This window comes from Haliotis rufescens, unplaced genomic scaffold (genome assembly GCF_023055435.1).
Source record: "Haliotis rufescens isolate VD_foot unplaced genomic scaffold, xgHalRufe1.0.p SCAF_13, whole genome shotgun sequence".
In the NCBI taxonomy this organism is placed as follows: Eukaryota; Metazoa; Mollusca; class Gastropoda; order Lepetellida; family Haliotidae; genus Haliotis; species Haliotis rufescens.
Window position 1 is genome coordinate 18,501,933 of NW_025963813.1, and position 25,463 is coordinate 18,527,395.

The 25,463-nt window shown below is 33.6% G+C and overlaps 1 protein-coding gene across 3 annotated transcripts in view; it reads left to right on the forward strand.

Moving 5' to 3' along the window:
• Positions 1-2,735: 2,735 nt before the first annotated feature.
• Positions 2,736-25,463, forward strand: part of LOC124132247 (zinc finger protein rotund-like) — a 406,713-nt gene continuing 383,985 nt past the window's right edge. For all 3 annotated transcript variants that reach the window (XM_046496075.2, XM_046496077.2, XM_046496076.2), the window contains exon 1: positions 2,736-2,812. In XM_046496075.2, coding sequence (XP_046352031.1) covers positions 2,751-2,812 — 62 coding nt within the window. In that variant the 5' untranslated portion in view covers positions 2,736-2,750. The remainder of the gene's footprint in view (positions 2,813-25,463) is intronic.

Genomic DNA, 25,463 nt, shown 5'->3' on the forward strand with positions numbered 1-25,463 from the left:
GAGATTTGAACCTTGCATACTAATATAGTTACCGACTATAGTTAGTCCACTTCAGGTTCACTTTGATTACCAGGTGTGGTGAGTCTGCCTGTAATTATAATGTTAGCTTTAGATACTAATTTCCTGCAGGCATTCCAAAAAATTTGATCAAATTTGTGCATGGCTTTGCTATTTCTGAGGATTTTGAGATTAAGAAAACTTGAATTTTTAATTTTATTTAATAGTTACTAGAAATTTAAACAAATTTCAATTTGAATAGCTAATGAAATTGCTATATAGATATTGCATTTTGGTTTTCCACTGCAGTACATGACAAACAATTTTAAAAACATCTTTAACAGAAACAAGTGGGTATTAAGATATGTCGTTTGATATGTGTCATTTGTAAAAACATTGTAGTATATGTCATATGTAAAAAATCAGAATACTATTTGCATCATTAATATTTGTGTAATAGGCCCAAATTCAATGTCCAAAATTATCATGAACTTTATCAAATAGTTTCAGTCATTATCCATGCAGACTTAATTTCACAATTTTATTTACAGACAGTGTATATGTGTATAGTTGTCTGTGAAATCATGTTAAATCATTTGTGTAATATACTGATTGGATAAGACTGAATGTACACTCTTGAAAATAGGTCTGTTCATTTCATTAATATTTAGATTACAATAGCAATGTGTTATGAATTCTCATAAATTCTTGAATTATAATTTTTGCTGCAGCCTTTTGAAAATATTATGGTTAGGATTTGGATGCTAAGTTTTGAATTTGATTGTTCTCCGTTCTTCATCTTGTGACAGAGATAGGAATATGTAAGCTCCAAGTAATTTCCAATTTTAATTTCTTAAACAGAAACTGAAGAATTTTGTTTTGCATTCTCAGTGTGATATAGTGAATTCATTTTTGTTGCATAAATATATAAACATATTTGGTGTACAGTACAGTACTGTACAGTACAGTACAGTACAGCACATAGTAAGTACAGTACAGTACAGTACAGTAGTTGTTAATGACAATCCTGGTCATGTATATATGTCAATGTGTAAAATGACTGAAATGTTCACTTAGGCAATATACAAAATGCTAAAATATTTCAGTTATTTTGCAATTATTTCCCCATTTATTATATCATGGTAATGAATTCCAAACATTTTTGTGCTTTTTTTTTCATCTCCCAGTGACTGAAAATGATAGGATTAAACAAAACCCCTGAAAGTCAATGTATAATTTTATGGGTTTTTTTTTTCTAAGCCTAACATAATTCATCTAATGTGATGTTTAAAGCCCTTTTGAACTTCTTAATAACTTTTGGTCAATCTGACAGAAAAATAATTGTAAACTAACTGAAATGTTTTGGCTTTTGTAAATTTGCCTAAGTGAAAATTTCAGTCATTTTACACATTGACTATGACATGTACACGTAAGTATGTTGACATGGAATTGACAGTGTTTAATTATTGATAATATTTTTATGTACCTGTGATAAACATTTAACAGACATCTGGTCATTATTGTATTCCATGGTATATTTATTTGAATATGTAAAATATAAATACCTATATGTAAATGAAAAACTCATTGTGAACTGATCACAGCAATGACAAATATTTGACACTGTTAATTTTCATATACTGATTTAGTCATCTTTGACAAGATATCTAGCTGTCAATCTGGATAGATAGATTCTCTTCACAATTATTTTTATGAGAATTTCAAATTCTACTATACATTCATCCTTTTTTGTTTGAAGCCCATAAAGGAAGTTTGTATAATAAAATCTTCCTACATGCCATGGTGAACTCTTTGAACAAGTGTTGATAGAGTTAAAAACAGTTTTCAAATATCAATATATTTAAAAATAATTTTGTATAATTTATTTCAAATCTCTTTGAACAAGTGTTGATAGATTTAAAAACAGTTTTCAAATATTAATGTATTTAAAAAAAATTCTGTACAATTTATTTCAAATCATAACAGTATATATGTAAGGAAGCACTTCTCAGAATCTTTAATATAATGTCTTTATAAAACTCGGTGTTATAATAAAAAAATCTGAGGAATATTTCCTCCTATTATGTTACTTATGTGATGTTAATTACAAAAAGTGAAGACTATCTTCCCAACTACTTGTGGTATAAACCTTATCTTCTATATCACACAGCGTAATAAAGCATAGTGATTACCTAACTAGAAACTGCTGGCTCATTATGTATGAGAATTAAGCAAACCTCCTACCTTACACCCCTCCCTTGTATCTACAGAATAATTGATAGAAAAGAAATTGTCCAATGAAATAAAAGAAGTGGGAACTCATTATGTGTGAGCGACATTGAAGAAGTATGTCCCCCCTTCCCCCCTCCCACCACAGAGCATGTATACATTACGTATGTGAGCCACTTGAACGGGGATTCCTACATTTCTTGTGTTGAGCGTCTGACTTTGTCACTGCATCTCAAGGGTTCTCGGCTCGCTTGTTCCGAGCTGTATCTCTGCCATAGAGAGAAGAAGTGGCTCCACTGCCCTCTGTATTTAACACTGGACACGCTAGGACCAAGAAGCTTTGCTAGCTGGTCAATATATCTTTTGTATTCATCAAGTTGGAGCCTTCGTACTCCGGTTCAACATATAACCCCTTGTCGAGCCAGGTTTATTACAAGTATCGGTACACGTGAAGAGCCATTGCAGGCAGTAGGAGTTCCAAAGTCACATGCTATTGAGAGTTTGGAACACCAGTATCAACAACTATGTACAATGACGTGTATGGAGGGTCCTGGACACATGGTTACAGTGAAAACCGATTCATGAGGTACGTTAATGGCATTTTGTTTAATTGATTTTATGAATTTAATTTTTTGCGTCATGTCTTTTTTTGTGTTTTTTGAGCTGTGACAGTGTGCTTGGTGACGCTGGCAACAAGTCTGGTATCCAGCTAGTGCCACAAGGCTTTTTACAAATGTTTTGATTTTTTTGAAAGCGACTTTTTCCATGTCACATTTTTACAATTTATTTTTTGTCACCTTTTTTCACCCCAAACCTATTTATATTTTGGATGAATGCGTAATTTTATCTGGTTGATCTTATTGAGTGTTTTTTGTGTGTTTAAGGGTTTCAGATGAAATGATTATGTTGAGACCCAATCAGTCAACAATATTACTTGTTAAGCAGTTGAAAACTTCTTGGCTAAAACAGAATTGGTTTTATTGAATCATTCTGGAAAGAATACAATATTTTTCACTAAAATTATTCACAATTCACCTTAAAACATCAAATTTACTTTTTTGATTGCATGTGGTAAAAAATAACAATGGATTGTCATAATTTTGGTGCATCGGAAAGATGTCACCTGATCAGGTCCTAATCAGTCCGTTTGACCGTAAATATCTCTGTTGATGTTGAAAGTTCTGTTTTAGACATTCAAAAACATAATTTTCTCAAAATGTCACTTGAACCAATTTAACAAAATTATGCCCGTTCGGTTTGGACGTTTTTGATACGCTATATAGGAATGTAACTTTTTGTTTAAAATTTGATTATTTTAATGTAATTGCAGTGAACTTTTTAAGATCACCATAAAATTATTTGTCAGTTCGTGAATTTCACTGTACATCGCGATGGCATTAAATGACAATTAACTGAAATTGCTTGTCATTTCAAGACTTTATTATTATTGCTGAGTTTACTACATCCATGTTTACTAAAAATTTATGACTTTTTCAAATTACATGTGTTCCCTTGACAGAATTTTAGTTTTAATTGTAGCCTGTTACAGAAAAATATCTTCCTTCTTTTTAACAAACAGCTGTATGCAAGGTGTGTCAACACTCATGCATTTGTTAGTCATTCATCCACATTTTTACACATTTTGCCCATAGAAAATGAAACCACAGAGAAAAGCATTTTTAATTTAAGTGAACATGCAGGTGTTAATTCAATTAATTTGATTCAAGAATGAAATTTAGAGCTTGCATGTAGGCCCTTCAGACACATGCCTTTTTCACTTCTATACATGACAATGCATTAGCTGCTGATACACTCTTCCATTCGTCACTGATATACTCTTTTTCCATAAGTACTACAACACGGCAGTATGGTATTTTAATGGATTATACTAATGGTTATTAGGAAAGTAAGTGAAAGATTGTATTAGCTATAGCTTCAGGTTCTGTTTGTTATTTATATGATCATGCCCCTATGGATATAAGTTCTGGGTCCATTTCACTAGACAATCAAACATTATGATGCAAAGATCATATGGATATCTAGTAGTACAACGTAGTTGATGATGAAGACTGATATTTGAAACCCATGACATCTTGGCATCAAATTATGAACACACCTGTGCATACACAGTCAAGTCAATTGTCTTTCTGGAATTATGATATATTTATGTTACTTTCTCTATGAAATAGAAAATATCAAATTCAACTGCTTATAGCGTGGTGGTAGATGTTTTTACCCAATACAAATTCAGATAGATATCAGAAAAATGTGCATCTCAGCACACCAAACACAAAAGGTGGTGAACATTATGTCACATGTGCTCAACAAAGCGTGTTGTGATGTTAAATACAACCTTAGAATTGACAGTTATGCTTATCATAAATAGAAATTCTTATTGAAATTGATAGCAATATGAGTTATGCCTTGCCTCACACAACGTCTGCATTGGATTTCATGCTTAACTGACAATAAGGGTAATTTGTTTGAAAAGAAGAATTGTTTACTGAAGAATGCCAAGATGTACACACATTTGATGAAGGTATATATGTGTTATTAATTGATGTATGCATTGATGCATAAATAAATGTCTGCAGAACTTAATGCAGCAGTCGTCAATAATGCATTACTGTGAAACATGCACAAAACAGTATTATAATGTCCAAAGAATAGGAAATGTATATTAATCAAATGGTATAAAAGTTTGAGAATGATAGATATTCAGTTTATGTTTTCAAATGTGTTTTATTATCAGTTTCATGCAGATGTTCTGTTTTCCTAAGGCCTTAACTCAGAAATATTGAATAGAAGGATCAAATAACAAAAAAATTGTGACATATTCGTATATAAGATATTTAAAACTTCATATATATACTGGTTCATTTGAATCAGAAGTTATGCAATAAGAATATTGTAACAAATGGAAGAAATTCTAAAATAGAAATAAATATTTTTCTCTGAATTTGAAAAACAAAATCCTGAAAGTATTCAGTTCAAGATTAACATTATAACTGAAAGATTTGTCAGTTTGTATGGTATTGAATTCCTGTGTACATTTGACTAACATTGTCATAAGGAATGTATGAAATGACAGTATTGTTCGTATTTATATGGCTTTGAAGTTGAAATCTATTTGTAGTTACATTTTTTTCTGGTCTGATTTGAAGTTATGCAAATCTTTATCAATATACTTACAATCATATGGTTCATAATTTAAGTCCATGTATCTATCTACCTTCCTTGTGAATGAAAAGCCAACAAGATATTAAAACTTTCTGTGAATGCGAATATTTTGTCATTTTGATTCACCATTAACCATCATGTTAAAACTCATGTAAGATAATGCAAGAAGGACAACAAATGGTGAAAGAAATCTTCGATGGGAAGGAAGCCGTTCATAGAGCTGTGGAACTATGAGAGACAGAAGATGAAATAAAATCTCTCTATCGGCCTCATTGCTTGTTAGTATGGTGTAGTTGCCTCACTGCCATCACACACTGCCATCACACGTGTGGACAGAGGCCCATCACACTGTGCAAGGGCCCAGCGGTGTAGCCAAGTGCCTTCAAAGTCACATATTGTGCACTTGCGACATAACGCTCGGATAGTTATTATCAGTACCAAACTATTCAACTATGGGTTAACACAGGAGATGGCCATTTTCTATGGTTTAAGAAGTATATATTGTACAAGGAATAAAACTACTTTATAGACGTGAAATGTATATATTGTTTGAATAATATTATTGATCACTTCTTGATATGGTTTTCGTATTTTTATAATTACTCTTATAATTCTCTTTCCTCTTCATTTTAACTATCATGGTATGAAGTTTGGAATATTTAATATGTTTGTTACAGAATGAAATTTTGCATTGAGATGAATTATTTTCTTATCATAATTAAGGATGAATAATGCTATATTTTGGTTGAGATCAACAGTTCATATAGGTGCTTACTGTTTAAATCTTACTGTGTTTAGGTGTGGCACTAGTGACGTGTGCCAATGGTGGGGCAAGATACTTGCACCTTTTTGTGAACTCCTGGTATCATCACTCATTGATAGTGATTCACAAACACATGCTTGTGATATAGTTAGAATCGTACAATGGACTCTACTATTATAAAAATTCATAATTAGATTAATAATAATAATGGAAGGGTTTGTTGTATTTGTTCTAACATATTTAACTATTGCCAAGAAAATGAAGGAAGTTAGGTTCATAACAATGTCTGTTACAATAAGCTCAGCTTCCATGTCGCTTGAAGAATATCTTTTTGTCAACTGCTAAACACAGGAATCATTTACTGTAATATCCTCTTGTGTCACTTCAGGAGGAGCTTGAAAAGACACCATATGCAAAGCTGTTATGATACACAGGCAATTTGTTATCTTATATTATCTCAAAATATCCGTTATCTCAAAGATAAGAACTTGACTTATCTCAAAACAGTGTGTGGGATGAGAATACAATATGCTCTCACCTTTTATCTCAGGAGATTATGAAGATAATGGAGAAAAATAGGATCTTTGGCTTTCATACCAGTAGAATCCTTCTAATGGGTAAATTATGATTAACCTCGGCTAAGATGCACTTAACTATTAATTGGAAGTTGAACAGTATTCTTGTATTTTCCTGCAGTTGTAAATCGATCCACAAATATGAAGTTACTATGGATATTTGTTTTTGTTTTGTACAGGATGTGATGCTGTTTATCTTGAAACTTAGAATTTCTTACCAACACGTGTTTGGTCCCTTCAACCTTGAGATTACATTAATCAAATGTAACTTCCAATAATAGAACAATGGATTGATAGACTGGTGGTAACGGAATCACTCTTGAACAATTACAGGGAATACATTAGCCGCACATGTGATTACCACTGCATGCTTATACTGAAAATAGTTTGAAACAACTGGAAATTGCATGGATTATTTAGTGTGGACCATCGAGAAAGATGACATGAAATATAAGGCATGCAAAGTAACCATTAGAAAAACACCATGTTCATATCAATTTCATGGAAAATACTAATTCTAAGGCACATGTAAGCGTCATATGTAATGCATTTCTAGCATCTGAGAGGTCAGTTTCTATGTTGTTGTATTTCAAAATGTGCAGTGTACATTTTAGAATTTTATATATTTTCATACAATTTTTCATGTCATGATATAATCTTTCCTAATTGTTTGACACTATCCTTGTTGTTGTTTCATACTGTATTGAGGTTTGTTTCTACAATCACAAATATGATACATGTATATTGAATTTGTCAAAAATACTAATATATTAGTTGAACCATTGTTAATTATTGAAGGTATATTTCATACATTTCTTATGATTTTAAGCACATTTCTTCAAAAATCCTACACAAATTTGAATATAATTCATATTCAAATTTGTGTAGGATTTCAGTCTGAAATGAAATGAATGGAATTATTCCAGATCACATGGATTATATAGTCTCAGAAATTTTATGTGTTCACTGGAAGGTATTTGAATGGAAGGTTTAGTTCTACTGAAACTACTTAACACATATTTACAGTAAGCCTGTGATGCAGGTGGCAGAACGTGTACTGGAGCTGTATGGCATGAAGTGTTGCTTAAGTATGATGGGCTTTAGTGTAAATGTTAGTTCATGAGAATGAGCACTTATTTTGCTTTTTTTGAAAACATGAAACACAGGCAATAATGCAAAACCCTTCCGGTGTGAAAATATAATATACTTTGAGTGTATTGCTAATATTTAAATATTAAGACATGTCTGTGCTCTCAAAATAAATGAAAGTTTTTGGTTATGGTTTTCCAAGTTTCCTTCATTTGTTATGATAGAGAGTAAAATAGTATTTTGATGAATTTTGTAGGTTTCAAATATTGCTGGGTAGACACAAGACAATAGGGGGCTCTAACGATGACGGCAGTATGGACTTAACAGCATTAAAGACAGTGTGCCTAGGTATCAGTTCAGACAAGTAACAACTGAGTTGCACATGCTTTACACATGCTTGTGATGTTGGTTCCTATATACAAGGGATCAGTGTACGATTCTTGGTCAGAAGTGACCACATCAACTTGCAGAGTACACAGTTTGATTTAAAACAAGGAGCATTATAACTGATCAAGGCCATGATGCTGTCTTGCACAATGCTGATACGCTCACACAAGCAAGAAGGACTTCAGACAACACGACAGAGACTTCTTTAAAACCTTCTGTTAATGTTGTTCAGAAACAGACCTTGAGCAGTTTGGTGCAGTAAATGCTGCGTGTGATGGTGGGAAAAATATGGAAAGTGGTACCTGACAAAAACAAAAACCCAGGTCAAAACTGCCATATTTCATTGAAATTTACCTTAGCAAACTAATCACCTTCAAAAAATATTATTTTTCTGTGGGACATAAGTGGTATTGGTTCCCAAGTGGGATCAGTTTCCTTGTTTTTTTGGAGACAGTGGAAACGCTTCCCATAAAGTTTCACTTCTTGTTTTGCACTTACGTAAAGTGTTCTGAAGTGTATCCCATATATTGGTCTTCCTGTCAGATATCTTCTTTTGGATAAAGATACAGCTCCACTAAAACTAAGCCATGTTTAAGTCAGGTGACTTTTAATACTGGGAGCCTCTTGTAGGTCCATCTGTAAGTTGTCATGGTGGGAAGCTGGTCTTTTCTGTTTAACAGTGTAATCAGATTCTCATCTGTATCAATCCTACCCTGCTTTGCATTGGGTAAACTTCATTTTTTATTTTGTTTCTTTGTGTATGACTAGAAGTTACATTCTATTTTAGTCCAGAGACATATTCACAAGGTCTCGCTGTTGTTTACCAGAACATCGTCTCATCAATATGCAAGATCTCAAACACAGGAGGTAGACGTTTCTGTCATGCATCCTTTGTCAGCACTTTCACTGTTCGACCTCCTGGTTTTGAGTGTTGCTATCCAGTAGATCATCCTATGCATGACCTCAGGCACTGCAAGTTGATCTTTCAGTCATGTGTTGTTTCTAATGCTATTTGACATAATGGTTTGGCCTGGTGTCATGTGACAGTGGTCTTCAAAGAATGGTATTCCAAAGGGCAAGTCATATAATATCCTCTGCAACATTTGTAGTTAAGTAACATCTTCATGGGTGATCCACAACTGTGGTCTGTGCAGCCCTATTCTTAGCAGTACCCTTTGGTTTGGCATAGCATGTTCTGTTTCGAACTTCATTCCCTAGTTTTTTATGGATTATATTTGATATCTAATAATAATAACAATCATAATAACAATAATTGTCCATTTATAGGCTGCTGTACACCATGCATAAGCATGCTCTAAGCCCTTAGACATTATTGGCCCGGTCAATGGATCAGTGCCGACTCACCAGGGAGTATACAACCCAAGCTGCCTGTGAGGTGCTAGAAGGTTAACAACCACATTGCTATCTCATCCAACCAGGTACCCATTCACTGCTGGGTGAACAGAGGCCAAGGAGACACCACATGTGTTTCATGTGTTTCAGTGTGGGGCAGGACTAAGGCCCTAGAAACTCAGGAGCCAAGCTGCCAAACTTGGTCACCCACCCAAGGACTCTCTGAGACCAACGTTGCTTTGCTTCATCTGATTTGTGACTTGTGCTCCGTGCACATAACCGCGTGCCACCACATGCCATATTTTGTTCTATGTCCTTTCTTATGATTATACTGATATCTCAAGACATTTTATTTTGATCTAGGGGGGCACAGGTGGCCCAGTCATCTATGCTGCAGCAATCTGCTTTGGGCACAGAAATCCATTATCACAGGTTCAAATCCCTGTTTGCAACGATTATTTTTAGATTTGTCAGCACCATACCCATGCTTATGGGTTTCACTGAACTGGTAAATGTTGAAGACCCGTGCATCCCTTTGGGCTTTCCTCCCACATTAAGCTGACATGCTGTGATACAACTAGAATACTGTTGAAAGTGGCGATAAATCCAACTCACTCACTCACAAGTTTGATGTTGATAGCTTTTTGTTATGATCTTAGGGATGTAGGGAATACAGACATCATGTATTTCCTTTCACATTCTATCCTCTTTCACAAGGTGTTCTCAGTGCTACAGCTGGCATTGAAACCATAGTTTAGCATGGAACAAACTTATCTTTCATATTTCTTACCTGTTCTTTGTGGCACCTTTGACCCTCTAACAGTCATGATTCATGGCTGTACATTAGAAAGCAGAGCAATTAATGTCATCATTAATTGGCTGCCCCTTTTCTGTGTGATGTTAATGGAACAGGCATCCTCACAACATTACGTTAGATCATCTTGGCCTCGAGTGCAAATGTTGTAGCCATTTATTCTTTTTATCATGTTCATAGACATTATTAAAAATCAAATCTTCAGCAGACCATTGTTTATGCTTGCCAACAACATATTTAAGGTATCATTAACAAATCTGTATGCTTTAGATAATTATCTTTGGCTCAAAATATTACATTGATACATAACAACATTATAGTTCTAATGTCATGTGAGTCAGTATATACTGTATGTTCATGTTAACTGTATGTTCATGTTAACTGCGTCTAGCACCTTCAATTTGAGAAAAAAAGAAATTTTCTTGTGCTTGGTTGGTAGAGTGTTTCTACAAGAAGGTCACATATTTGGCTGGTAGAGTGTTTCTACAAGAAGATCATGTGCGTGGCTGGTAGGGTGTTTCCACAAGGAGATCACATGCTTGGTTGGTAGATTGTTTCTACAAGAAGGTCACATGCTTGGTTGGTGGAGTATTTCTACAAGAAGGTCACATGCTTGGTTGGTAGAGTGTTTCTACAAGAAGGTCACATGCTTGGTTGGTAGAGTGTTTCTACAAGAAGGTCACATGCTTGGTTGGTGGAGTGTTTCTACAAGAAGGTCATGTGCTTGGTTGGTGGAGTGTTTCTACAAGAAGGTCACATGCTTGGTTGGTGGAGTGTTTCTACAAGAAGGTCATGTGCTTGGTTGGTAGATTGTTTCTACAAGAAGGTCACATGCTTGGTTGGTGGAATGTTTCTACAAGAAGGTCATGTGCTTGGTTGGTAGAGTGTTTCCACAAGAAGGTCACATGCTTGGTTGGTAGAGTGTTTCTACAAGAAGGTCATGTGCTTGGTTGGTAGAGTGTTTCCACAAGAAGGTCACATGCTTGGTTGGTAGAGTGTTTCTACAAGAAGGTCATGTGCTTGGTTGGTAGAGTGTTTCTACAAGAAGATCATGTGCGTGGCTGGTAGAGTGTTTCTACAAGAAGGTCACATGCTTGGTTGGTAGAGTGTTTCTACAAGAAGGTCATGTGCTTGGTTGGTGGAGTGTTTCCACAAGAAGGTCACATGCTTGGTTGATAGAGTGTTTCTACAAGAAGATCATGTGCTTGGTTGGTGGGGTGTTTCTACATAGAGGTTACATGTTTGGTTGATAGAGTGTTTCTACTAGAAGATCATGTGCTTGGTTGGTAGAGTGTTTCTACACGAATGTCACATGCTTGGTTGATAGAGTATTTCTACAATGTCCCAATACTAGCATGTGGTTAGGGCAAAATAGGCAGTGACATTTACCTTTATGCATAACAATTCATGCAATGGATGAATTATCCATCAAATATAAGGCTCTATTTGTTTCAATTATCAATTATCTGAAATTCCAGTTATCAGCTTGTCCTTTATGTTTATCTGCTTATCTAGTTTGACATGTGATCGGTGATCCAGGTGCCCAATAGTCTAGGTGTACAGTTATCTGGTACCCCAGTGATCCAGGTGCCCAATAGTCTAGTTGGACTGTTATCTGGTGCCCCGGTGATCCAGGTGCCCAATAGTCTAGTTGTACAGTTATCTGGTGCCCCGGTGATCCAGGTGCCCAATAGTCTAGTTGTACAGTTATCTGGTGCCCCGGTGATCCAGGTGCCCAATAGTCTAGTTGTACAGTTATCTGGTGCCCCGGTGATCCAGGCGCCCAATAGTCTAGTTGTACAGTTATCCAGGAAATATATAGCTTGTTATCCCAAGGGAAAAGGGGATAACCTTGTCTCAGACATAATGGGAACATTTGAAATAAAAGGATGAATATAAATATGTAGATGCAAGGGGGAGTTAAATTGAGATTTTAAATATTTTAATTAATTTAGAAACTTAGTATTTCAAGATAGCCATAGTCAAAACGAACAATATTCAGAAGTTATATACCTAATGTTTGTTCTTTCACCTACCATGTGTGCAAATATCTGTAAGGGATGATCAATAAGTTGCTGATATGTCTTAAAATGTAAGTTAAAGCATGTGGGTTGATGATAAGATGCTGGTAAACCTCTCTTGTATCTTGTTAACAATCAAGGCACTGTTGAGAATTGTTAACAATCAAGGCACTGTTGAGTATTGTCAACAATCAAGGCACTGTTGAGAATTGTTAACAATCAAGGCATTGTTGAGAATTGTTAACAATCAAGGCACTGTTGAGAATTGTTAACAATCAAGGCACTGTTGAGTATTGTCAACAGTCAATGCACTGTTGAGAATTGTCAACAGTCAAGGCACTGTTGAGTATTGTCAACAATCAAGGCACTGTTGAGAACTGTCAACAGTCAATGCACTGTTGAGAATTGTCAGCAGTCAAGGCACTGTTGAGAACTGTCAACAGTCAAGGCACTGTTGAGTATTGTCAACAATCAAGGCACTGTTGAGAATGGTCAACAGTCAAGGCACTGTTGAGTATTGTCAACAATCAAGGCACTGTTGAGAATTGTCAACAGTCAAGGCACTGTTGAGTTTTGTCAGGGCACTGATGTTATGAATACATATTTTGTCCATGTCGTGTGGACCTAAGACCCCTGATATATTGATGACTCTCACAACACCTGCCAATGTCCAAGTTTCTGTGTTAAATTGAATAGAAAAATTCTTTAAAAAACCCAAAACATAACTATACCCATAGGAAATCTTAGACAAAAACACTTCAGGTCTGTTTTAGAAGTTTGATAAATTTTCTTTGAAGATGATATATGAAGAGACATGGCTTTATGATAATAATTTGAATATTAAGGAAAATTTTAAATCAATAATTTTAGATCATTTTGTTAAACACACAGCAGAAGTTGGAAGATAAATTTTATTTAATAAAAGAAACATTGTGAATTCTGTGAAAATTTACATTTTGATACAGTGAATTAGGGAGCGCCTATGGTTATACCAATTCTGTTTCTCTTTTACCAGATGACTAGATGCATGAAACAGTCCAGAAACAAACTGATCAAATTGAAAGGAGGTCAGTTCGAAATAAAAAATTGAAATGAATTACATCAAAATTCAGAATATCTTCATGAGAATAAATATTTATGATAAAGGTCCTTACATCCAACAAAGAGTGACTTTCAGAGTTATGTAATGGACCTCAGCAATTTCACTCTATTTGAAGCAAAATGTTGGATTGTCTTACCCAAAAACTGGGAACAAATTTGGTTTGCCTTAGCAATGATTTAAGAAAAATATCTATATTTCTATTTTTGATCAACAGGTTGTTTCTATCTATATCTGAAGCTGAACACCATTTCAAACTGTGTGATCTTATCAAGGAAAGGTTTAAAAGAAAAGTGTGCAAATCTTTATACCCCATCCAAGAAACATGAAAGGAAATATAACTTGTCGGTATTTTAAAGATTATTGTACTGACGCTTATTAGTTGTAGCCTATGTCAGAATGAAATATTTAGTAAAAGTCCTATCACTTCAAACTTTTGTTTATCTAATTTACAAAAGATAATTTTTCCGAAGTGACAAGACATAAATATATGTGAAGTAAGATGGCAATGAGAGCTTCATAAAATTTAGATAAAAGACTGGATTTTGACAAAATGCTCCCTAGCCCAGTGATATTATCAGGCATTAACCAAATGTTTATACCCTGAGCATCAGCCCCGCGTGTCATTCAAGAGAAACTCTATCAGTGCTGGGAGGTCGGCACACAGACTGTCTCGCTCTGATGGGATCCCAAATAGTTCCAAAATAGTTCCAAACTTTCTGCGAGTTTGTATAGTGTAGACAGAGTGGGACTGAGATTGTTGTGGCCTCAATGGTGCAGTACGTTTGTATCATGGTAGCTCTAAAGTCTGCTGATAATGGAACTTCGATGTTGGGGAGTTTTTTCTTCCAGATTATTAATGATATATAATGTTTTTGACATATTGTATGAATTTAAGCAACGGTAGTATGTTTATTGTATTTTGTGATTTATTGCATATTCGAGACTTTAGATTTTCTGTGTGTAATACTCTTTTCCAGTGTTGTAATAGGCATTTTTGTTGTCTTGTGGTATTTCAAGAAAGGTGCCCAGTTTCAGTATTGTACGATGTATCAGGAGATGGCCATGATATATTACACATTGATGGGAAGTCTTTATAAAATGGAGATTTAGTTCATCGTGATTTTTCTGATCTTTTGTTTGATATTTTCTGTAACAAAACCAGAATGATGGATTCTATCTGTCTTGTAGCTATATCAAAGAAGTGTTCTACTTAAAACATTACATTAAATATTCAATGTCAGATTCTAAATATGATTTTTTGATTTCATGAATCATGATGACCTTTGACATATATATATTTATTTAGAAAACCTCTGACCTGAATTCTACGTACAAGTACATATTTTGGCTGAAGTGTATATACAATAATAACAATTATATTAATTCATTTGCATTGAGGAACTCTCCAGTTGATGGAATATAGTGATAAACACAGGTTAAGGATTCACCAGTCATTGAACATGACAATGTATGCTTCCTGTATCCTCCTCTTCACATGAGCCGAAGAAGTTCACTTTTTTGTGCAGTTGTGTTATATGCTCAAAACAGTCAGACACCATTGTGTAGAAATCCTGTGGAAATTGTCGGACTGGAGATAAAATTCCACAAAATCAGTAAGGATTGAGTTGACCATAGATTTCCGATTTACAGATACAATATCCTTGTATTGCTTTGAGAAATATGTTATCAACATGAATCTTATGTTATTTTATTTAATGAAAGTCAACTTATACCACTATAAAATAGCAAACAATAAATAGGTATACATTTAAAATCAGTCATATATAATAAGATCAACTGAGATGTAAATGATCTAAGATAGCATCGTGTTTAGAGAAGTCGGACATAATACTGTATTGCTTATATTTGAAAAAGCTTCTGGAAATAGAAAACATATAGCTGTGGTGACATTTACTTGGGTATGCAATGAATATCATATTGACAAAGGTGTAAGCACATATATTGAAAGCCTAAATGGATAAGTATTTGTTAAACTTAGGCATATAGTTACTAAACTTAGTTTATGCTCTAATGTCAACTCAATATAGTCACCATGCATAGGGTTGTATTTGTATATGAATCATGATAGTCAGGTTTTTTTACATTTTATTTTTTAGAAATTATTATTTTCATTTTGAAGTCATATATTTCTATTTAAAAAAACTGTTGGCTCAATGTCATTGAAAGAAAAGTAATAATACCTTTCCCATCATCATTGGCAATATCCTTTATATAAATTGTGAACAAAAGTAACCTTTTATTACTGAAACTGTTTTAGATCATTATGAGTGTTAATTTGTCTGTTTATCGTCATGTTTCCTTCATGAAGCAGTCAATGAAGCACTTTATTGTCTTTCTAATACCTGAAACCTTATTATCTCTTGTATGTAACTCACAAAATGAACAGACTGCCTCCATGGTCTTGTGGTAGAGTGTCCGCCCAGAGTGTGATGGTCGGGGGTTCAATCCCAGGCCGCATCTTACTAAAAGGCGTTAAAAGATGGTACTTGTTGTTACCCTGCCTGGCATTTGGCATTTCGGGCCTTAAACAAGGAATGGTTGGTTCAGAGTCAGTAAACTGTATCTGAGTGGGGTATTCATGTTAAACTGCGGCATGGTATCTTAGTTGGCTAGCACTAAAAATTCGGCATTGGTCCGGACTGGAACAAGCAGCCACACACACACGTGCATGCACGTCTCTATATAATCTTGGATGCGACGTTGAACCCTATTTCACCTCGCCTCACAATAGGAACATGCTTCTGCATCACTTGTCTGTGCACAGTTCTCAGCAGCAGAATGGCGCTACCTCTAAGCCTACTTTACGTGAACCTATTATCATTACATGCATTTTCCTTGGAATTCTTTTGTCATCCGTACCACATATTATCAGTGGAGTGCCAGTTTATGGGCTGATCCTATGCAAGATGCAGTCAAAACAAGACACAAAGACATATAGATCTCCTTCATTCTGACAAACATGCAAACCACAAAAGTGGCTGTCAAAAACATGGAAAATATACAGTAATTATTCATAACAGATGAACACAAAATGAACACAACTAATTATTACTCTTCTAAAAATATGAATCAGAATTCAAATGAGGATATTTTTTTTATGAGAACATTTTTTATATGACCTTGATCTTTGAAAAGAAATTATATTTTTACTGTCAAAACAGGTATTTTAAAGGTTTGTTATAAGACATGTAGTTGTATTTTAGTCATTGTTAATGTGTTGTGTTTCCTTCAGTACATACTAGAGAAATCATATCAGTTAATACATCAATTTCAAATTGTGTGAACTGGTGAAAGCATGAATATTTCTCTATCATATATTAACAGATTAATCATATTGTGTAAAATTCTGTAGTTATTTTATTTTTCTAAGAGGGTATGACAATTAAATGTGTTTGGAAAAATGGCATATCTTACATAGTTTATGACCATAATATATCCTGGTTTTACATATGTGGTTTCGAATGAATGCTAAAAATTGTGTTTACTTTAAATAAAAGTTCTTGAATTTAGTGTCTCTGTTTTGTTTCAATTTTGGTGTGAGTTGTGAATTGCTGTAGCCTGAAGGCAACATTGTGTTCAAGAAGCTATTTTGTTTGTGAGATATTAGGTAAATGCATCTTTCACCTATAAATCATATGTGAAAAATGTAAAAAGTATTTTTGTCTCATTCCTTCTTTAATAAATGTTGCAGATTTTTAGATATGACCTTGTGTTTTCCCTTACGGAAATGCTTTTTTCAACTTCTTGTTTACATGCATGACCTGAACAACAATTACAATATTTATTTGAATTTAGTAAATGATATTTACGGAAACATTGATGTTTTATAACCTGGAATATATTATTATTGAAAGCATAATACAAATATATACAAAAATGATAAATTTAGAGATATTAAATATGATACTTCATATGATCTGAAGACATATTTAAACATTAATTCACTTTTAGGTACAGGTATAACAGACTTGATACTCCAAATCAAATAATCAAAATTCTGAAATATTTAAACAAAGATTGAAATCCTGGAAAAGTGATTCAGCATTATAATTATTATTAAGAATTGTTTTTTAATGTCTTCTAAATAATTACGTCAGTGCTTGTGAATCTAACATACTTCCTTCCATTATATGATGTTATGTTCACATTGGCCTGACAATGCATGACCATACATTAAAAAACACCTTCTACGTGTTTTCAGCAAGTATATATGACATCAAACCAATCGTAGCCAGTAAGGCAGGTAGCCACCATGATACGAGGACATCCTAGTAATCATCTGTGGATCCTGGCAATAAATATACAGACAGTAATATAAGCACGAGTTTAAAGTTGAAAATACGTCACATTCATAGACAGGGATGTATTGTGTACACATATGCAAGGGTGAGGATTGACAATGAATTACCAAAGGTAACTTTACATTCTTTCTCCAATCAACATGCATAAGTTTGATCTGTTCACATAATATCAGTGAAAACTGACTATTTTCATCACATTTAGATCTGGTCACAGTATGTGTGTTGAACTTGGATGCCAAAGGCACCTAATGAAAACATATGAAAACATATGACAACATATGAAACATGAGATAAGTGTCAAATCAACATCCATATATTCATGTAAGATGTAAAAATGGTATTTTCAGAAAAAGGTTTCTTTTGTAACTCATAATGTGTTGCTTTTGTCAGTTTTCTTCCATAAACATGCAAATTGAAGGTGAAGTTATTTGAAACTGTTTGAACTTTCTGTTTGAAATTCATGATTGCCAATGAATATTAGTAACAAATATTTTTAAAAAATTAGATAGCCATGAAACAAAGAGAAAAGAGACCAACATTTGTTACCAAAGCTTGCCTGATTGAATGTGTCTTGTCTTACATGCACAATGGCTGGGTTTCTATATGTGCAAAGACTTCAATCTCATGTTGAAAACACTGGACTCGTATTCTGTTTCGGAGATGTTTGCCGATTGTAATGAGATATGAACCGAGTTACTGTTTCATGCTTAGAATATCATTTTTGTCTAGTTATGCAAAATTTTGACTGATGGCTGAAAATTGACAGTTGTCTCCTTTCCCAGATATTGTGAATGTACTTAAGTTTAGAGTCACAAGAGCTAAAGCTCTCAATGTCTCGTTGTAAATGATCCACCATAGAGTAATTGGCCTGTTTTATTGTTATTGTGCTCTTATAATTAGCCAGATTGTTTCAGATATCATTAACAATATCATTTTTCCTTATTTGGATTTACTGCAGTACAATGTGCTTTGTCAGTTGTGATTTTTATGGGAGTTTTAGAGCTTGTTCCAGTAGTGTTAATGAATTACTTTATTACATAAAACTGTGTATATCATCATCTTTGATTTCCACTAGAGTCAAACATCAGACAAGTTCTGACAATTTTCTGCAGGCAGATTTGGAATTAATCTGTGAATATCATAGTTTTAAACACTGAAGTTACATATTTAATGTCTGCTGTTTATTCTGAACATTAATGAAATGGCTTATTGTGTTTTGATCAATTAATAACAGTCCTGGAGATAACTCATATGATCTAACTAAGTTAAAGCTTTTGGCAGATGTAACATTTCATATTTGACTCTGACAGTAATCAAATAATTTCTGTTGACATTAGAGATGATTTTATGATTGTTGTTAATTTGTTTAATTTCATATGATTTGACTTTGGCAAACATATTTATGCTGGCTTAATGCATTCATTTTGTAAAGGATATAGTTTAATGAGCAAATGTTTTCTTCAAATCTATATAAATAATAGTTTATAGAAATTTTCATAATGCACAAGATAAATATCATTTGAATTGCATGTGGAGTGAACACGTTTACATTAAATCAGATCTGTTTTATGTTTGAAAATATTCAAATAATATGTATAAAACTTTGACGACTGAGAATAACCAGCCTGCTGAAACAGATTACAAGGGGAACTCCTTTTAAAACTTCAAAAATATACTTTTGACATGAAACTGTGTGGCTGTTACCATCAAGTCAGTATTGTAAATGTTCATCATTTCCGACCTGGAGGATTGTTGTCTGCCAGGGTGAGTCGAAATGGGATGAAATTAATTTCAGGTAGTATAACATGACAAGAAAGTATTTCTCATTTAAATGTATTGTATTATCACAAAATCTGTCTTATCTTTGAAATATTTGACAACACACAATGAAAGCTTCAGAGTATGCTTCTCTAATGTGATTTTGATATCTTAATCTGAAAGCACAAAGGAGCCCCAGTATAAATTTTAATTAGTGAAGTGCAAAAATTTGGCATTTTAACTACAAAATGAGGAATTTTCCCTCAACTTGTAAAAGTTTTGACAAATGCTTGGAGTTAAAACTATGTGTGCAAGGAAGAAGAAAGAATTCTGTGAAAATGTGTCTTGTTCCGTCACCTTGTGAAGCTGAATTCACGAGCACGAGGCATGAGGCTGTCATTCGGTCAACTCAAGAAGGTTTTCTTGAAACAAAACTTTGCCATAATGAACGCCAATGAGTCTTACACTAATGAGTTTAGTGGCAGGTTGTAGCTTCGCAATGTGGCATCATTGTGCAATTTTCTGCGTGCTACTCTGTTTAAATGTCCACCGCTTCATTGACTTTTTATACAGCCAAGTAAAGAAGCCAAGCACAGGAAGACATATTGTTCAAATTAAAATGAGAAGTTGTAAGGAATACGCTTTCAACTTTGACTTTGCATGTGCAGCAGGTTGTTCAATTGAAAATTAGGCATAGTATATTGAAAATACATCATGTGCTTATATGATGCAACTGTTCTTAATGAAGGCAAGGAAAGGTTTTACCAGAATTTGTTTATCTATATAATGCAAAGAAGGTACTTTTTTCTATCATAATGATATTTGTATATTGAGCTGAACAAAACATCGCAAAAACTAACTCAGAAAACAGGAAGAAGCACTTTAGTTTTATGTAGTGTGAGAGTTTAGCTTTTTTGATGTTTTGTAGTTTTTCATACACAGCTACAAATTATGTTTTTGTGTCATTAAATAAATACACAACCAAAGAGTTAAGTGTTGTGTATTGTTTCCTTGAGTTGCTCCTGATATCAATGTATTTCACTAAAGTAACTTGTGCACATTGGTTACAAGAATTCTGTGTGTTATATGAATTAGTTTAAAATAGATTTTCGGTCCACATAAGAATATTTAGATGGATAATTTCTGTTAATATTTTTATTTTGTACACCTTTACGGTATGTGAAAACATTAGAATATCATCTTGAAATTTTCAAGAATGTGTATCAGTGAATATATTTTGTTGAAATATATGGACCACATTATTTAGCGGCTCTGACACTTTGAGTTTTGACACATGTGAGAGCCATTCAAAACCTTAAATCTTCACGCAGCAAAATTTTGTAATTTGATTCTTTAAACAAAACAGATGCTTTAAATTCTTCCAACACATAGAGATTTTAACTTTTCCCACCAAAACTGAGAAAAGTTTAGAGTAAAAGTGATATATCAATTTCTCAGGAACATATTCTTTGAAATTTAGTGTTTTATTTCATTTACCAATCTGTTCTTAATACACAAATAAACTTGAAATTGGGTGGTAAAACTTTACAAGAATAATTTGAGAATATTTTTTATATGATTTTAAATCTTTATATCATGATAAAATGGATTGAGAAATATACAATTAATTCATTTCACCGATCTTAAATAATTAAGCATTCACCAGGTACTGCACACAGAAGGGCGTCATACAGAGGTGGCCTTTCCGTTTTGCCAGATCGGGAAACGGTATCCTTTGGACCTCATATGAATGTTGTTGTCGACATATATACAAAGGGTAGTGCTTGTGGTTGTAGTCAGACTGGTGTAGAAGGACCATGATCTTATCATTTTTGAGGTTGTTGTAGTCAGACTTGTGTACAAGGACCATAATATTATTATTTGTAAGGGTGTTGTAGTCAGACTTGTGTACAAGGACCATGATATTATTATTTGTAAGGGTGTTGTAGTCAGACTTGTGTACAAGGACCATGATATTATTATTTGTAAGGGTGTTGTAGTCAGACTTGTGTACAAGGACCATGATATTATTATTTATAAGGGTGTTGTAGTCAGACTTGTGTACAAGGACCATGATATTATTATTTGTAAGGGTGTTGTAGTCAGACTTGTGTACAAGGACCATGATATTATTATTTATAAGGGTGTTGTAGTCAGACTTATATACATGGACCATGATATTATTATTTATAAGGGTGTTGTAGTCAGACTTGTGTACAAGGACCATGATATTATTATTTATAAGGGTGTTGTAGTCAGACTTATTAAAAACTGCATCCAAAGTAGCAAACAGCCTACAAAATGAGAACTATTCTGGTAACCGTAAGCAATCAGTTTTGCACCATCATTTAAACAATGTATAATGTAACATCAAATATTTCACATTAATTTGTCAAACCTTTGTCATATTGTAGTGAATTGAAGTTCTGTGAGCTTATGGAACTTCATGAAGACTAGGTGCCATATAATTTATCTTTTTATTATTTATATTTTATTGCATTAGCAATGTTGAACTTTTTTTCAGAAGATGTGTAATGATTGAAAAGTAAAATTAAATTTCTCTATGCCATTTTTCAAATACTGAATACATGTGTACACAACTTTTCATGTAGACATAAAATGCCAATGCAAAAGAAATTAATTTTTATTCAATTATTAAGTTTCAATATAAATAAAACAACACAGATAGATTTCATCCAGTTCCCAAACCAAACAAATATAAACAAAGAAGACATATTATGGAACATCATTCAGTTTTCAGTTTTATCGAATTACTCTAAGAAAATCTCAGGTTATAATTTGAAAATCTTCATTTGTAAGTTTTCAGTCTTTCCTCTAATATCGAGCTGACATGCTGTGATATAACTGGAATACTGTTCAAAGTGGCGTTAGACCAACTCACTCACTCACTCATTTGTAAGTTTATATTCAAACTGTTATTCTTACCTCCTGATGAATAAAACCTCTTTAATACACGACTCCTGATAACATGAACATTGTTAGTACAAGTCGGATGAAAGTTTGCACTGGGATACTTGGAGTCAGATACACCCCTGATTAACAAGCCTGCTTCAGTAACACTTTCCACCAACAAATTATTATTTTATGTCTAAAAGCTATTAAATTTCAATTTTGTCCCATTACTTTAGTTGTAGCATGGTTTTGATTTCATTGGATTTTCATTTTAATCAGTGGAGAATATTGATAAGCTGGATATTGAGTTTTAGCCAAGACTGTCATTTAAGATTCCTGATTTGAATGTTTTTTATAGTCATCAGTTTAACTTTACACATTAACGGAAATGTATTAAATTAAATTCCAATGATAACATATCAATCTCAAAGTTAGCCATACTTCCACTGTTCTAGGAACTTGTCATTTTTGGCAGTATGATTATTATTTTTGAAAGAAATTGAAGCGATTGAAAATTAACTATTTTCTTTGTAGGATTATGAACCCGGGAAATGCGTCTGGAAATCAAAGCGACTGAAGAACTTTTTCAGTATAGTTGAACTGATAGAATTAACTCCTATCATTGTAACCATATGTTATATTCATATGAAGTTTTAAATTTAAAAAATATTTAATATTTAACACAGTTAAACAAACTTTCTTCAAAGTTGAAGCTAGCATGCTGAATTTATTATATATTGGTTCAAAATTAGAAGTTTTGAAAAATCCTTATGAAGCAGACATGTTATATGATGTCATGTATTGTGGCATTTCTGACCTAATGTGGAATTATTTTTTTATCATGGTTCTCCCAAAAGAAAACTATTATTCTCTTCCATACCACTTGTAGTTTAATATGGAAACTTGATAGATTAGTTCATTTGTGTGTGTAGAATATGTTAGAATTCATATATTTCTAAAGTTTTGATACTTCATGAAATCAGACAGACATGATCATGTGCTAATCTTGACTTGTTGTTGAGCTGGGTAAACATGGTATGGATTTCTGTTAATGTACTGGTAATCTCATTAGAATCAGATCCTTGTTTAGCGGTAAAGGAACAATGATCTGATTTCACAGATCTCAGTTCTCACTACCGCAAAACAAAGATCTGAGGACATCCCCTTACAGGTCACGTCAGGCGGATCTTTCATGAATTTTGAGCGACCAATGGAATGACTGAAAAGAAGTCGACATGAGCCAATCAGAAGGCAGCTTTCTTGTGCCTAACGGCACTAGTTTGAAACTAGTAACGACGCTTTGAAACATATTTTGACAAATTTTCGATGAAAAGTTTGAAAATGGAAGAAACAAACATTCTGGAATGGCTAATAGATGGCCTAGATAGTATGTACTCAGTCATAAAGCCTGTAACTGTCATTTGGAAAACCCTGTGTGAAATCTTTTGAGGTGACATGATCAGAAATCACATTCTGACTGTCACTTTCATGATCTGGTAAGCGATGCTCTGATTGGACATTAGCCATTGTTTTGTTATATCAGGTCATACTTTATTTCACTGACACTCTTATGAAACTTCCTGGTTGTTTATGATAGCACTACAACTATACGAAATGGAGAAATCACCAAAGAAACAAATTCAGCAGATTGTTGTTAGAGTTACTCACTTTTATTCAATTTCTTTTGTAACAAATCTGCAAAATAATAAAATCTTGCAGTTTTGATAGATGATACAAAAAGGAATGAGCAGTGTCAAGAAGATGTGGCAGTTTCACCATTCATCAACCTCAGGTCGCAATAATTACATACGTTATTCATTTCATAGTCCCCCCTTCCTTCCAAGACTTTGAAAAAAGTGTCTCAATGAGAATTTAATTTCATATTGAATATACTTGAAGAATTAGTTTTCAATGAAGTTTGAAATTTGAAGTTCTATTAACGTGAGTGGCGTAGCAAGCTGACAACTGTTGAATTATATGTCCACCTTGGTTCCGTCTTGGGCAGCAATTTGGACAGGGAGAGGTGAAAAATTAAATGCGATTTTGACAAATGAGAGAACGTGTATCAGGTTCTCAGGCATTTTATGGCAATCTTGAAACAAAAATGGAACTGCCTCGTTTCATGTCCATTAAAGCCAATATCATGTTTCGATCATTATGGTGTATAATCGTCATCATTTATTTAAGAGTTTAAGTCAATCTTTGCTTCCTCATTTCTCATTAAATAACTTTCAAGTATTAAACATACACCATCACATGGCTTGATCACATATTGCATAAATATTGTTGTACACACAGTTTGGTTTAAGTTGAACTTAACGCACACAGAATCACATACTGTATTGATATTGCTGTACACACAGTTAAGTTGGTTACGTTGAACTTAAGCATACATCATTACATATTGCATAAATATTGTTGTACATCTAGTTTGGTTTAAGTGGATCTTAAGCAGACAGCATCACATGACTAGACCACATATTGCATAAATATTGTTGTACATCTAGTTTGGTTTAAGTGGATCTTAAGCAGACAGCATCACATGACTAGACCACATATTGCATAAATATTGTTGTACATGTAGTTTGGTTTAAGTGGATCTTAAGCAGACAGCATCACATGACTAGACCACATATTGCATAAATATTGTTGTACATCTAGTTTGGTTTAAGTTGATCTTAAGCAGACAGCATCACATGACTAGACCACATATTGCATAAATATTGTTGTACATCTAGTTTGGTTTAAGTGGATCTTAAGCAGACAGCATCACGTGACTAGACCACATATTGTATGAATATTGTTGTACATCTAGTTTGGTTTAAGTTGATCTTAAGCAGACAGCATCACATGACTAGACCACATATTGTATAAATATTGTTGCACATCTTGTTTGGTTTAAGTTGAACTTAACACACACAGAATCACATGACTAGACCACATATTGTATTAATATTGTT